The sequence below is a fragment of the Vidua chalybeata genome, chromosome 15 (assembly GCF_026979565.1).
Source record: "Vidua chalybeata isolate OUT-0048 chromosome 15, bVidCha1 merged haplotype, whole genome shotgun sequence".
Lineage (NCBI taxonomy): Eukaryota > Metazoa > Chordata > Aves > Passeriformes > Viduidae > Vidua > Vidua chalybeata.
The window spans coordinates 4,317,176-4,332,771 of record NC_071544.1 but is presented as its reverse complement, the minus strand read 5'-3'; the positions used below and the strand labels follow the sequence as shown (position 1 = coordinate 4,332,771).

The 15,596-nt window shown below is 42.8% G+C and overlaps 1 protein-coding gene across 2 annotated transcripts in view; it reads right to left on the bottom strand.

Annotated features, from left to right (window-relative positions):
* SLIT3 (slit guidance ligand 3) overlaps positions 1 to 15,596 on the bottom strand; it is a 472,224-nt gene that overhangs the window by 40,581 nt on the left and 416,047 nt on the right. For both annotated transcript variants that reach the window (XM_053956603.1, XM_053956604.1), the window contains exons 27-28: positions 13,378 to 13,475; positions 7,198 to 7,337 (exon numbers count right to left, since the gene is read on the bottom strand). In XM_053956603.1, the coding sequence (XP_053812578.1) occupies positions 7,198 to 7,337; positions 13,378 to 13,475 (238 nt within the window). The remainder of the gene's footprint in view (positions 1 to 7,197; positions 7,338 to 13,377; positions 13,476 to 15,596) is intronic.

Genomic DNA, 15,596 nt, shown 5'->3' with positions numbered 1-15,596 from the left:
TGTTGATGTTTGATGAAAATGATTTCAGGCTCATCTAAGAAAATAAAAAAAAAAAAGAATTTTTCACTTCTAAACTATTTCAACTTGCAATGAATAAATGAGAAATTCTGAGAAAATCCTTCAGCAGCAAATGCTATCGTGTTAGATATAAAGACATAAAAGAAATCACCTGAAATGCACTGTAGCAGAGTAAATTCAGCATGATCACTGAAGTTTGCTCTTGCTTGACAAACACTGCCCACAATACTTAGCAGGCAAAGAGTTATTTTATGCTTTTTATCCTGTCTTACTTGTTAAAAACTCCCAAGTTTTCACTTACCACATTTTGATGTGCTAAGTGGGAACCCTTGAGTCGATTCCCACAGTGGCTTGTTTTTCAGATTCAAGGAACAATTCTCCCTAACTTTAAGGTTCAACAAAGGGAGAATGGGTAAAACCAGATCTGGGCAGGGAAATAATGATCCTTTCACTGTTTCAGAATCCTGAGGAGGGAATGTGTTCTATGCACTGCTGAAGTGTGAAAAACCATATTCAACATCCCAAATGCCACACAATACAGTGTGTGAAACATTAACTGAGCCAGACAATTTCCAGTGCCCCTTCAAGGTGGTGACCTGCCTAAAGCACTGTTCCTCAGAACCACAGTGTCTGGAAAAGATCTTCATTTTGCTGGGCACCCTACTTTTTTGAGCTGTGTTTATTCATATGGATGTCTTCCAGTTGTTTGGAATCATTTGAGGATCACTTCAGCTATCCACACACCTGAGATGCCACACATCATCTGAGATGTTCCTCCTGGGCTGGCAGAGAGGGCACTGGACACGCTGTGCATTCCTACTGGTCTGAGCAGGGAATGGGGGCTGGAGCCTGTTAAAAATGCTTTGTCTCCAGCACTCCCTCCTGACTCTGTTCCCTGCTCCAGAACTCCCATGGGATACAGTCCTTCATGGACTCCTCCAATGTGGCTCCTTCCCTCAGGCTGCAGCTCTCCAAGAACTGCTCCAGCCTGGGTCCCTTCCACAGCACACAGTTCTTCAGGAGCTGACTGATTTCCTTGTTTCCCACTGTGTTTCTTGACAGACTGGATTTAATGACTCTCAGATCCCATTTGAGGATGAATTCACTCTGCTCATCCTAAAGGAGAGCAGTAGCTGACATTCCATTTTCTTACAGACATGCTGTGTCCTGATGAACAAGGAGGGATTCTCTGGTATATCTTATTCCACAAACATGACACTTTACATTTTAGAGAGGGGAGTTTGACCAGAGGAGATCCTGGAGCTGAGCACTCCAGCACAGCAGGACGCCCACACGGAGGCTGAAGACAGGCTGCAGCACTGCCAGCTGCTCTGCTATTTCCTCCCAGGAGGGTCAGATAAGAGCCCAATCTGATAGCAATGACATGTGGTTCTCTCTTCATAAAACAGGGCTGGAAATGGGCTTCGGCTCTTGAACAAAGCCCAAACCTTCCAGGTCTTCCAGCACTTCTCATTCCCAGTTACACAACTGGGAAATGTGGGTGCCTTTTTGTGTTTCATGCAGAAAGCAAGTACACTTCACATCTGCCAAGTAATTAAAACTCAGAAGCTTCCATGTAAGGCAGAACTCCTTCAAATAAAAAGGAAGAAAACACACTAAACTCTGACCACAATTTTCTCTGTCTTGAGGAAATTATAGCTGAAGTTCCAAAATTTAAAAGGAGTTGATAGCTAAGTACTTGTTTAAGCCTTCAGCATTTATTAGGCAGCCCAGATCCCCGTGGAACCACAAGGCTGAACCACACCACCTCAAACCTCCTTGTTCCTGTAGCAACAACTCAGGGGGAAAACGCAGCTTCAGTGCCATGATGCCCCTCAGCCTGTGCAGGGGTGGCTCGGGGACAGAGCCACACGGGTGCCACACGGGTGCCACATGGGTGCCACAGCAGCAGCCAAGGGAGGCTCCAGCAGGCAGGGACAGGCACAAGCCCCACACTGCTGCTCTCCCTGGAGCTGTTTGGCTGCAGTGGTGCTGGGCTTTGGCCAGACACAGTTACCACAATGGACACTGCAGGAATCACTAACAGGGAACTGGGCTCGGAAAGAGCTGCAGAACTCTCAGATACCATCTACCACAGGACACCACAAGGTCCCCTAAGGTAAAACAGATCTTAGCCTTCTCTTCCAAACACATCAAACCAGAAATAGTTCCTAGCTTTATGTTATTACTATTTATTTTGAGAGATATTTTTTTACCAGTGATACAAACTGCTTGCAGCTTTTTTCCCAGGGAAACAAACTATTTTAAAATACTTGCTCCTGCCCTCTCTCTGCCATGGGTTACTGTGTGTATTTTAGTAAAGACATATTTTCAGTAGTGGAAGCCACTAATTTTTTTTTTTTTTTTTGGTTTCAGAACAAAGAGGTGAGGGTATTATTGAGGCTTTTTAGAATCTTTGGCAAATAGGAATATATTTCCTGGCTGGTTTTTTTTTTTTTTTTTTTTTTTTTTTTTTTTTTTTTTTTTTTTGTGTGTGTGTGTGTGTGTGTTTGTGTGTGTGTAAGTGCTACATATTTCCACTTTTGCTAAAATCAGACAGGAGGAGGAAAAGTCACAGCAAACAACAAAACCAAATAAACCAGCAGGCAAAGCACCAAAGCATTCAAAGCACCCAGGGCATGTTTGGTGCAGCTCATTTGTTCCTCTGTGCATGTTTGGCACAGAGGGCAGTGAGGCTGAGGACAGGATGTCTCAGGAGGTTCTGTGTCTGAGTCTAGGACTATGAGCAAAGCAGTGATGGGCTGAAGGAGGTCTGTAACAGAAGTGAACAGGAAAAAGGAATGGAAGGGAAAACTCTCTGAATTTTGCCCTACATTCCTGCACCACAAAGCTGAAGGGAAAATACAATGTTTGTATCAATACCTGGGGACAGACCATGCTACAGCCAAAAAGGCAGGGATTAGGAAAATACAAAGAGGGCAAGAACCAGGGTGACTGATGTAATACATATCCTTCTCTTTTGATGTCCCTATGAATGTTTCTTTTTGAAGGGAAGGAGAGCCTACAAAACTGTAAGGAGGAGCTGTAAGCCACCAAAAGTCCAAGCAGGTTGTAAACCAGCCCCAGACTCCTCAGAGCTGGCTGGATTTGGGTACATGATTGTCCTGGAGGAATTACATGTTTATGATTCAGCTTCAAGATTAAAAGAACCATTTGGGCAGAAGAAAAATAAGACATCAGCTGACAATTAAAGCCATCAGGACTCTGCTACACAGCATAAGTATTGGTTTGGTTATTTAAATACAGGTAACAAATATTGAAAATATTGATTTTAAGAATGGTGAGGAAACCTGGTGATGGTAGGTACAGGTTTGAAGCTTTCTTATGGCATTCAGCTGTCTGCCTCCTCTCAGCTTTGTCTTTTTAAACTTGCATTTACTACTTCATGGAATCCATGTGTAATTCTATATTGTTTTAAAGTTAATAGATGGAAAAGAGCTAGGAAGGAGGTTATTGTGTGAGAGTGGGCTGCCTTTTGGTGTGTTTTTTTTTTCTTTTTTTAAATAAAAGTGAAATGGGGCTGGAGTGTGGGAAATTCCTTCCTCAGCAGTCACTTAACAAATTGGCCATTTTTCATCTACTCTGAGTCGGGGGAAAGACTGTCAAAGAATTTTAAAAGAAAACACTGTGAAATCTTATTAATTGAAGAAAGATTTTTGGCCTTCATTTTTCCAACCAATGAAAGCAAAATTCATGCATCATAATTTGGGATATTGTTCCCTAAAAAGGCTATAACAAGTAAAACCAGGCAGACAGCAGATACAGCAGGAAAACACTAAGGTATGGAAAAAACCAAAGGCTGGATACTGTGACTCTGTCAATAGTCAAAATTTTCAACACATTCATTTTTAATTTGTATTTCATTTAGGAACATAAGATTTAGTATCATGATTTAACCATTACTCAATGGGGACCCTAACTATTTCTTACAGAACAACACACAGACACACTCTTGGATCTTCTGCCCTGCATTCAGACTATTTTTTTGTATTACAGCACACATTTGCTCTATAAGTGCAGAGTTTACTGAAATATCACTGCACTGTTTCCAGCATTGTGGTATCCAAGAGCACAGGGGTGATGAGGGATTCAGGCTCCCTGCTTGGCAGGGGAGAAAAGCAGGAATCTGCAGTAACTGAGCTGGGCACCTCTAAGCTCAGGTTACTGCAAACATCCCAGGCTGTCAGTGCAGGAACAGCTCCAGTGCAAGACAGACCACTCCTGACTGAACGTGGGGGTTAACTACAGCTTAGAAATCCCATTTGTACGTAGAACCCACAACTCCTGCATAATTACACTGATAAAAATGGATGGTCTGGATTTGTTCAGCCACAAAACCCGGCCAGTCAACCTTTCAAAGAAATTTCTATTTCCCATACAAGTGTTGGTGAGGAAAAAAAAAGCAAAAAAAAAAAAAAAAAAAAAAAAGCTTACTACTTGTTAACAGCAGAACTAAGGATAATATTTGGGTACAACATAAAGAGATATTACCCACATTTTCTGTCCTGCTAGATGCAGCCTGGCTGTGGATGTTTGTGCCCTTTCAGGCATTGAGAGGTCGTTGTCCCCCAGACTTTCACAGGAAAGTTGCTTCCCTGGACTGCACACCCCTGCCTTTCTTGGCTCAAAGAAAGACATCAAATCCATACACTTGGCAGTGCTGGAGCACACACAGTCTGGTAACACAATATTTAGCACCAGAGAGAGGCAGGTACCTCAAAACACAGTTCTGAGCACAGGAATAAGCACTCCTGACCCCTGCAGTGAGCTGCTTTCTCTCTGAACTCTTGGCCTTCATACTCTGTGCAATACTGAACTCATCTGGGCCTACCTTTTTTTGTTGTTTTTAGTAGATACTGCCATAGTAGTGGCAGATATTCCTTCAGGACAAAAAGGTTCATCTGAAGAGAATATAGCTAGAGATGCCCTGCATATCACAGGAGACTTCAGTCAAACTCTGTGGCCCTCTCTCTCCAGGTCAGACACACAAACCATTTCAAGGTGTGCTTTCATGACCTGCCTCTGTGCTTCCATGGCATTTCTTCCACTTTTGTTCAGTCAGTTGAGCAACTGCACATGATGCCCCATTTCTTATTTGGATTCAACTCCTAAGGACCCTCAAAACAATTCTCAGGTTTGCTTGGCTTGTGTGTACTTTTGTTTGGCTGATGGCTTCAATTCCTGCAGCCATTTTGTGCTGCTCCCTGTCCTGCTCCGAGGCCAGCGCTAGCTCTGAGGGACATTTCAGCCCAGCCAGCTGCACTGCAGTCAGTCCTGCCACGTGGCTGATCAGGTTTGATGAAATATCCCCCTCCAAAATGGAGGTAAAGCAGGTTAAGGCAATTCTGGTATCACAGTTCACCAAACTCTTCCTATTTTAATCAACACAAACTATTGTAACCATTCAGACTCTAATTTAAGCAATACCCCTATTTTTGCAACCTTTTCCACCTATGATTCATATTCTATTTTCTGGAAGTACTTTCTTCTTTTCTTCAAGAATTCTTTTTTTTTTTTTTTTTTCAATTGTAATCAAACTTATTGCCTGCACTATGATAGCACATACTTATTGTGTGGTTGTATATCACCCACAGTGAGCTCTGGTATTTGACAAACTCCTGCTAATCAGCAGAGGCACAGCACAGACAACATTCAGGTAAAAAACCAAACCAAAACAAAACAAAACAAAACAAAACAAAACTAAACAAAAACACCAAAAAAAAACAAAGCCAAAAATTAACAAAACAAAATCCACTGGAAGTTGAGTAACAGTATTTCAAAACTGACTCTGAATATCACATGAGTTCCCTAGCCATTATCCAGATGGCCATTCGAGAAGAAATCCCAATCTAGTTCTTTCCTACCTTTATTGTCTGGAAAAAAAAAATCTACAATAATCCTGTGGAAAGGAAAGTGCATTTGCATATATGCTGGATTCAGTTCCTTACTGGATATGTCTTTTCTTGGCTGGTCAAATCCATTTCCTGTTGTAAATGTAAAGACTCTGCCTCCTTGCACCGAGTTCTGTTAGAAACCACCCAAGAGCAGCTGACATAAACAGTGCACAAGTAAGCACAATGGGCTCAACATCCTACAAGCAAAACTATTTACTCTGCTAAGCTGAATTTTTTTAGGTTTTGGCAGAAATATCATTTTAGAGACCCAATAAATGTACATTTGAGTCATAAGGCTTTTCTCAGCTGAAGATTTACCATGGGCCTCCTTTGTATCAGCCACAAAAGTATTTTAAGAGTTTGGAAATTCTAGAAGCTTTCCTCCTGCCTTACTCAGCCACTCAAGCTTGATCCTCATTAAATCCCCTGACATGTAATATATTCCAGCATACAAGAAGCCCTTCATTGCTTCTCCATGCTCAGGAGGCAATAACCCCATTTCAAAGGCTGGAGCAGGAACTCCTGCAGGTGTTTCCTCACCCTCCATGCTGAGCCAGGAGGGCTGGGCTGTGTGAATGAGTCCATGGAATGCTCCAGAATGCCTTGAGCAAAGCCACTTTTAGATTCCACTTTAGGAGAGTCTCTGCTCTCGCAGAAGGTTTAGGAGGGAATTTATCTGCACTGCAGGACAGCACTGGAGACACTCATCCCATTTCTGACTCCATCACCAAACCCTGTGACCACGGACCCAGCAGCTGCCCCTGCTCCCTGACCTGGCTCACTGAAGACAACACCTGAGCCTGCAGCCTTTGCTCACCCACTTGTGAAATGGAGATCAGGAATTTAGCAGCACATCGTCAGGCTCACTGTATTTAACACACACAGAGCCTTGAGATCTCAGGTGAAAGCCGTGCCCCCTAAGCCAAGGTTTTCCAAGGCTCAGGACAGGTGTAGATCAGGCTCAGCTCAGCACTGAGAATGTGCATGCTGAAGTAGACACTTCTCTGACCCCTTAAATACTGTTTTTTAATGTATTTTACAATGAGGCATCGGTATTTTGACTCAGAAAAGTGGCCATGTTTGTGAGCACATATATTGCAAAATTAGTAGAATTAACATTTTTGCAGGAAGAGATTCAGATGTTTAAAAGGGGACTAGATTTTCAGTTAATTATATGTTCATGCACTAAATAAACATGAATTTGGACCCTTCCCTTCATGCACTTCTCATGGATTCCTGTTCTGTGGTTGTGGCCCTTTCTTACCTGTGTAATTAGGAGGGCAGAGACACACATAGTTGTTGATCCCATCCACACACGTAGAGTTATTCTCACAGTCATTATCTTCACAGTCATCTGGGTTTATTTCACACCTCTCCCCCTCATACCCAAGAAGACAAGAGCAGCTTTGGAGAAAGAAAACAAAAAAAAGGTTAGCATGGATCTAAAGGGACAGGAGGTTTGAGGTATAAAACTGAAATTAAAACATATAAAAGTCAGTTGGAGCTGAATTCACTGCTGCTGTGAGGCATAGAGCAATTTAACCCCAAGTGTTTGGTGAAAGATGCAGTCTGATGGCTCCTGGGCTCACGTAATTATTTACATGAGACAAAAATGATCCTCAGGAGCCAGCCTCTGCCACGCTCCCTTTGCTTGCTTTATTGGTAACTCTGGCCCTTAGCTGAAGTAGGCAACTCCAGGGCAGGAGAGTAAACATTCACCACAATATTCAAATCCTTGGCCTCCCTGTTAATGTTTTTGTGAGAATGTGGACATCTGCCTGCTGAGGACTGCACAATCACAGGACAGCTTGGCAGCTCTTAGATACCTCGGTCTCTTCAAAGAACAGCAGCTTGAGTTGAGTTTACAGACATGAGCATTTTCTCCTCATTACTGCTTTGTCACTTGTCCAAACAAGAAATGTTTGGGAATGATTGCTTTTACAAGTGCTGTAAGATTTCAGTACGTCTGCAGCTCCCTCAACATCTATTTGGAGAAGGGCTGATGATGCCCAGATAATTCAACTAAAACACAGACCATGGCAGAGCTAGTAATGGTTCTGTGAGGATGTGGACACTAGTGAAGAATAATTGCACTAGACATTTTATCTCACAGGAGTGTGATGTATGGTCCCTAGAGGGAAGATAGAAAACTAAATGTCTGAAGAATGGCTTGATTTTTTTTACAATCTCCATTTCCTCTCTACATCTAGGAGCTACAGTTACAAACAGAACCTTTATATTTTAAACTATCTGTAAGTGATGAAGAGGTGGAGACCGGATTTTCCTAAAAGAGAATCTGAAAAAAGGAGTTAAGTGCTCCAGTAATATCAGGGGCTTCTGAGAAGCCAGCAATGATATTTGAAATGTCAGTTTTGAAGAGCCAGCACTGCTGCTCAGTAGTCACAGAAAGGGCTGTTTGCACTCCCAGTCCAAACGACACATTCACTCTGCTGTTCATTTCCTTTCTTATGCAGGCTCTGGTGGCAGAAAAGGAACTGAACAAATAAAAAGCACTACTGATTGATGAGGATGAAAACGAGAAAGCACTACAGCAGTCACACTAATTGCCATCCACAGCTTTTGGAAACCAGGAGCATTTCCAAGGCAGACATAGCTGCAGGGTGCAGGGTGCTCTGACAGACAAAGAGGACCTGAGGTGGTTATCCTGCTTTATGCAGGAGATGGGGAAAGCCCTGGAGATAAAGGAGCTCTTCAGAATCTGTGAAGAAAGCTGCAGGACTTTGCCTTCCCTTCCTCCTGTGTGCCGCAGCCTGAGCGGAGTGCAGAGACTCCCAGGGGAGGGATGGCACAAAGCTCTGCATCCACCCTCCGTGGTCCCAGGCTGGATCATGAGGGCTGGGTTAGATTCCTCATGATGTGAATCTCAGAAAGGAGTAATAAAGAGGAGAAAAAATGGGAAGGGAATGTGTCTTGAGCCACCAGAACAGGAAGATCTCCCAGGTGGGTATAGAAGAGGGACACTGGTCACATTCAAGAGTCACCTTCATTCTGCAGGGACCATCCACAGGTCATGAGGGTTAGAAAACCTTCACCATGAATAACCAAAACCAAACTGCTCCAATAAATCCAATTTAGGACACAATAAATCAATAAGGAATATTTTCTTTTCCTGTCTCAAGCTCATTATTGCTAATAAAACATGTCCTCTTGCTGACCCAGAGCCAGAGGATCACAGGAGGCAGAAAGAAGAGCTGGCACACCATCTTTTGTGGCAATGCAACTGTCAGGAAGGGGGTTAAAGATATCTAATTAAATACAGTGATACATTCATCATGCCTTGATTTTTGATTACAAAACCCCATTTTCAGGGGTTTATAACTCGGTCATAAAAATATGCTCCAGGCTGCAACTTGGAAGACAAGGTCTCAGTTTGGGAACAGAAATTTTTGTCTCCATTTAAAGAAAAGCAACAAGACTGGCTTTGTGCTGGTGATTTTTTTTATGTGAACATAACACTATTTTCCTTCCACAAAAGGATTGGGACAGCTTGGATGTATGCAATTAAAAATGACATTATTAAACACTATCACAGTAATGGTTCACAGTGGAGTTACCATTAGTAACAATTCATTTGGGATTGTTAACATAAATTGCTCAGTATTAGGACACATTCCATACTCAGGGAAATGTCAGAATAATTGATGACATTTGGCTACTGGTCCTTATGTAGTATAGGGAGTCTTTACATTATTGCTTACGTACGATTCTTTATTTTGATTTGCATTCAAATGTACCAGATATGAGGCCTGAAATTAAGAGATAAAACATACAACTTGGGACCTGCATTGAACCACATGTTGAAAGAATTGCAGTTTGGGACTGTTTGTATTCTCCCAGAAAAAGCTTAGAAGAAAAATGAAGTCTGCTGAGTGACTGGAAGGTCATCAAACTTGGGTTCCAGCTGACCGAGGGAGAAAATGAATTCCAGAGACAATGATGAAAACTTTGCAGTGACTCAGTAGTGAAGCAGTGTGAGACAGCATTTCATGTGGATGTTGGAAACAATGGAGCCATGCAGGAAACAACTGTTTCCTAAGTTGCTGTGTTTTAATAAAAGTCCAAATTCCCTATTCCTCCTGTTCAGGGATTGGCATTGTGTTATCCTATAAAGAATTACATAACACCCCATTATCCTCATGAAGTTTCAAGGGAACACAAATGGCAATATTTTGGGGTAAACTTTTGGACCCAAAGCATTTTGTAAGTTCTTTTCAAGCTGGCAATTTTAAAAGTTTACTGTACTAGATTTTTTAAATAAACTCTAATGAAACAATTTAGCATCTGTTTATTAAAATAGATATCCATACAGTATGTCAAGTTTCAAAAAATATTAGCTTTTACATAGATATAGTAAATTCTTTCAGGAATATTACAATTTCATGGTAAAGATGACTTTTATGTCTAGATCCCAATGGAGCAGCCTGAAAGTCTGGAAGTGCAATGTTTTCCCTTGAACTAGACAGAATTAACACTAGGCAGTTAATCAGTTCCAGGATTTTACATTTATGAGGGCACTTACAGTTTGTGGAAAATGCTAAAAAAAGCGATCTGGGAAATGGAGGGGGTTTTATATGGAGAAAAGTTAAAATAACCCAGAGCCTTTGTCTCCCAGCACCGCAGGTTAGCAGAGATCAGCTGTTGCCCGTGTGCAGCAGAGCTGACAGCTCTGCTCCTGCCAAAGGCTCCCTTCCACTGAACCACCAGGACATGTCTCACTGGCCATCTCTTTCATCTGCCTTAATAAGTGACTTTTTGGGCAACCTTTTGTCAAGACAGGCACAGATTAGATTAGAAGGAGCAATTCAAAGGGAAGAAGAACTTCACGTTTCCACTCCTCTGAGCCACACTGTGTCACTTATTCATTCCTCAACACAGAGGTCGCCCCTGCTTGAGGGAAGAGAATATGAAAATGACTCAGGATTGAAAAAGCGCAAGGGTAAAAGAGGATGGAGTAACTGCAGCTGAACCTTTACCCTTGGCTGTCCCACCAGGATCTGCCATTCCAGCAAATCTGAATGCTTCAGGCCCCTGCTGCTGACAGCCCTTGTGGGCACCAGGCACAGCAGGGGCGCTGGGCTGGAATCTCAGTCATAACTAAGAGCTTCCTGTCTTTGGGGGGAACATCACCACCTTAGCATTATTTCAAACGGTAATTTTTTTTGTCTAAGGCCACAGAAACTTGAGAGTTAAACAGCTTGGCATTTCACAGGGAGAGAGCTTTGGCTTAAGTTTCCTTTTTACAAGAGTAAAGATTTGACAAGTTTGGCAGTAGGGCTTGTGTATGAATATATTTCCCTAGGGAAGAGAATATACAGAAGATATAATTTCTTTTACAGGCCACACAACAAAAAAATCCAAGGAGGCCTCTCATGAAAATTTTTCTGACATCCACTTCCTCACAGCACAGAATGCAGGGCAGCGTTTTTCCCATCCTGGTGAACACAATTTATATGCACATAACTCTGACTGCTGCCATCCACTGGAGAGATTTCCCACCAAAAAACCTCAACCCAACCAAGTTCAATCTTGAAATGTTTCTATATCTTCCTTGTCACTGACTGTTCCACCTCCACACCACATTTCCCTAAGCCATGCTAAAGCTCCACAGTCCTGCAGAGCCACAGAGGTTATGGACTGACTGAATAAAGAACAAGGAGAAAATGGAGCAATTCATATGCTGAACATTCAATTTGATGCAGCAGAGTTTTGATGAGATATGGTTTTATGTGTCTTTTATTAGACCAACTGAAACTATATAAATAACTATAAAAAGCAGAATTCTTCCCTAAAAAGCCTCGAGTGTTGTTCAGCAACAAAACCACCCCTGCAGTTTTATAAAGGATCTCAAAAACAATGCTCATTTGGAACTGAGGCAAAGCCTTTGAAATTGTAAAATTCATTCCATTCATGAGAGAAATTCAGAAGTAGCTCTTAATTCAGGTCATTCAAAACTCTTTATCTACTACCACAGAACAAGACAAAAATGCTAAAGAAAAACCCAATCCAAATATATGTTGAAGGCTCTCATTCCAGTATTATGGATATTATAAAATGTTTTACTACTGCATTTTTAGTATCAGCTGTATTTTTGAAAAATGGGTACTGAGTGACAAACTCCAGATATTCTAATGTGGTGCAGTTTTACATTGGCACAGGCTGGAAAAAGCTATGCATGTGAGTGACCAGAAAGGAAAGTGAACTGAAGACCACCAGACCATTAATTCTCTCAAGCAGAAACTGAATGTGAACTTTTACTCCAAAAATTGCTAGGCCTGCTAAAATCTGAATCAAGAGGAGGTAGATCAGATTAGAGAAGTGGTTTCACCAGAACCTATGGAGTCAGTTGAGCAACAGGACCACTTGGACATGCTGTGACCTGCTGAGCCTCCCCCTCTTCTCCCACCACCATGACCCTGCTGTCACATCTTGGCTCAGGAGACTCCACAGGTGCTCCAGCTGAGCCCTGAACTGCCCCTCCTGGAATTGGGGCCATGCCTGCTCCCGTTCTCCATGCTGGAAAACTTCCAGCTGCTGTTCATTACAGAGCCTGGCAGTGTCTCTTCATCCCCATCAACCTGTGCTTGTCCACTGTAACATCACCAGTATCCTGTGTCCTGTGATGTGCTGCATCTGCTTCTGGAAGCAGGGAATTCTTGAGGGTGGGCACAGAGAGAAGCGCTGGGGCATTTCTTCTGTTTGCTGCTTCTTCTTTTGCAAGAAGCAGTATAAATATGGAGGAGCAAACCTATGAAAATTCTAGCAGCTCTTTTTAAAAAAGAAAGCTTCAATCAGCTTGAATGATAGTGAGTGACCAAAGCCTCAAACTTGTATCTTCTTAGCTGTGAAGCAGTGCCTGCAGCAGTGCAGATCTCTCAGCTATCTCATTAAAATTTCTGGACCTCTCTCAGAGTATCCCCACCTATGCTACATCTTTGTTATATGGGCAAACTGAGATCCACAATAACCAGCTGCAGAGGTTATTCTCTTGCAGGCACAATGCTTAAGATGTGGCAATCTCCTCGTGCTTTTTAATTGTTTCTTTAAAGCCTTTTTGTCTGCAAGATTCTTCAGTATGAAAACATTTTGGATCTGGCTGTCAAGCAACAGATGCTCACTTTAGAAATACAAAAACAGCTTAGATGTGAGACTGAAATGCCCCAAGGAAAATTAGGATACAGATAACACAATGCAGAACATAGAGACCACTCAAAAGCTCTTAAATGTATGTTGCATTATGAGGAAAGGAGGCCTTTTTCACAGGAAACGATATGTCACACCAATGAAACCAAAGCAATACTTTAGTATGGCAAATAGAAATGCCACATGCAGCAGTTTCTATAAAGTGGCCATTACAGTTCATTAATGCAAAGCAGAAACGCATTAAATTTTATCATCTCATTTTAAATGAACTTTGTGCTACTACCTGAATCCATCTTTATTTGCCTCCGTGAGGTGGCACGTCCCTCCATTCTGACATGGATTCTGAATGCAGGAATTAATGGGCACACTGCAGTCTTGACCCTATTTGGGAAAATTCAAAAGAAACAATGTTAGAACATCTGAATCAGTGTCTCTTGTTCCTTCACTCTACTTGTGGCACCACTTACACGAGGTATGTGGTCTTCAGACCCATGACATCACCTAATGTTCTTTATTGATGATCAGATTTATTCAAGACTTCAGTGAGAATTTGGCAGGGCAACTGCTTTGTCCCACAGGACTGGTGGGTATCTCAATATCACTTCAGGTTCAAGACTGTAATGAACTTTCACTGGAGTGTTTTAAGGAAACAGCTGGTTTCACCATCATTCTAACACACTTTAATGTTAGTTACAATGAAAAGAACAACTCAGGACCAAAGGTAAGCAGAAGGCCACACACAGTGAGCACAGGCCCACGTGGAGTCAGCACTCACCAAGTGCATTTACCAGGCACTCAGTTAAACCCTGCAACAACACATGCTGCTCGTTACCAGAGTGAGAACCCACAGAGCCCTTTGTGTGCTGAGAGCTGAGTTTGGATTTCTGCACAGAACACACCAAGATTCCATCAATGACTCAGTTCCATTCGTTAAGATTGCCCTAGAACATACCTCAGTTCTGACTGAACCTCACCAGCTCGAGCAACCTCCACTGTACTGACTTTTTACTGACCCTCAAGGCATAAACATATTTCTCTGCTCATTATATTCTGCTGATAAGGAAATGATCTTTGCAAAACTGGCAAATACATTGAAGAGCTTGGTTTTGCTTTTCAGTTACTGACATAGTAGGGTGGAGTAAAGCCACCCAAAAGCCCCAATACTCAAAGGATCTGAGCAATCACAAGAAGTTCAAGAGATCACTCTGCTCTTCCTGCTGAAGATCCTGCTAGCAGTGGACCTCTGCCAGCTTATCTGCTGGAAAGCTGGTAGATTACTTCAGACAAGAGGAGAAAAATGTCTTGGGAGATACAATAATTCAGTCCAGGTAGCTGTTTTTTTTGTCTTAATTTGTCTTTAGAGTGCTTATCTTGAAGTTGGTGCATTTTTAAGCCTAACTGAGGCATAAAAAACCCAAATCAGCTTATGAGTGTGAACTTTAGTTAAGGGTTCAGTTGATCTGGTCTGTCCACTCCTGGTGCTTGGCTCTTCCTCACGTGTCCTATGGGTCAGTCCTCCAAATACCACTGAAATCTTCAGCTCTTTGCAGCAGGCAGGACATGTGGCCATCACGTGAAGAACAGAGAAGTCTTGTGAAGAAGTGAGGCACACTGAGTATCACAGAATCACTAGGCTGGAAAAGACCTCCAGGATCAAACCCAACCTTTGGCTGATCACCACCGTGACACCACTGAGTGCCACACCCAGCTGTTTCTTGAGCACCTTCAGAGACCATCACTCTATCCCCTTCCTAGGCAGCTCATTCCAATGCCTAGCAACCATTTCAGTGAAGAAGTTTTTTCTGATAATCCAGCCTGAACCTTCCCTGGCACAGCTTGAGGCCATTTCCTTGTGTGCCTGGGAGCAGAGCTGACCCCCACCTGGCTGCATCCTCCTGTCAGGGACTTGTGGAGAGTGAGAAGGTCCCCCCTGAGCCTTCTTTTCTCCAGGCTGGGCCCCCAGATCCCTCAGCTACTCCTTGTGACTGTCCAGACCCTCCCCCAGCTCCGTTCCCTTCTCTGGACACACTCCAGCCCCTCAATGTCAGTGATGGTGGCCAGAACTGGACACAGCACTCGAGGTGTGGCCTCACCAGCGCTGAGCACAGGGGGACAATCTATTTCTGGTATAAACCACGTGCCACTGGCCTTCTTGCCCACCTGGGCACGTGGGGTCATGTTCAGTCTCTGGACATCAGCACCTCCTGGTTCTTTCTTGCCCGGCAGCTTTCCAGCCCCTCTGCCTCAGCCTGGAGCTGCAGGGGTTGTTGTGACCCAAGGACAGGCTCTAGCTTGACCTTACTGAGCCTCATACTGTTGGCATTATATACAGTAATATGTATATATATACATAAATTATACTTTTTATATTATAATTTCATCCAACACCACAGAGGAGCTTTGTTAACAAAGCTGTATTTCTTGAGGCTCTGTCTCCAGCATTCCCCAGAGTGAGGAGACGCAGCTTTGCATTTTAAAATTCCTGCAAATACAGGGAAAGGG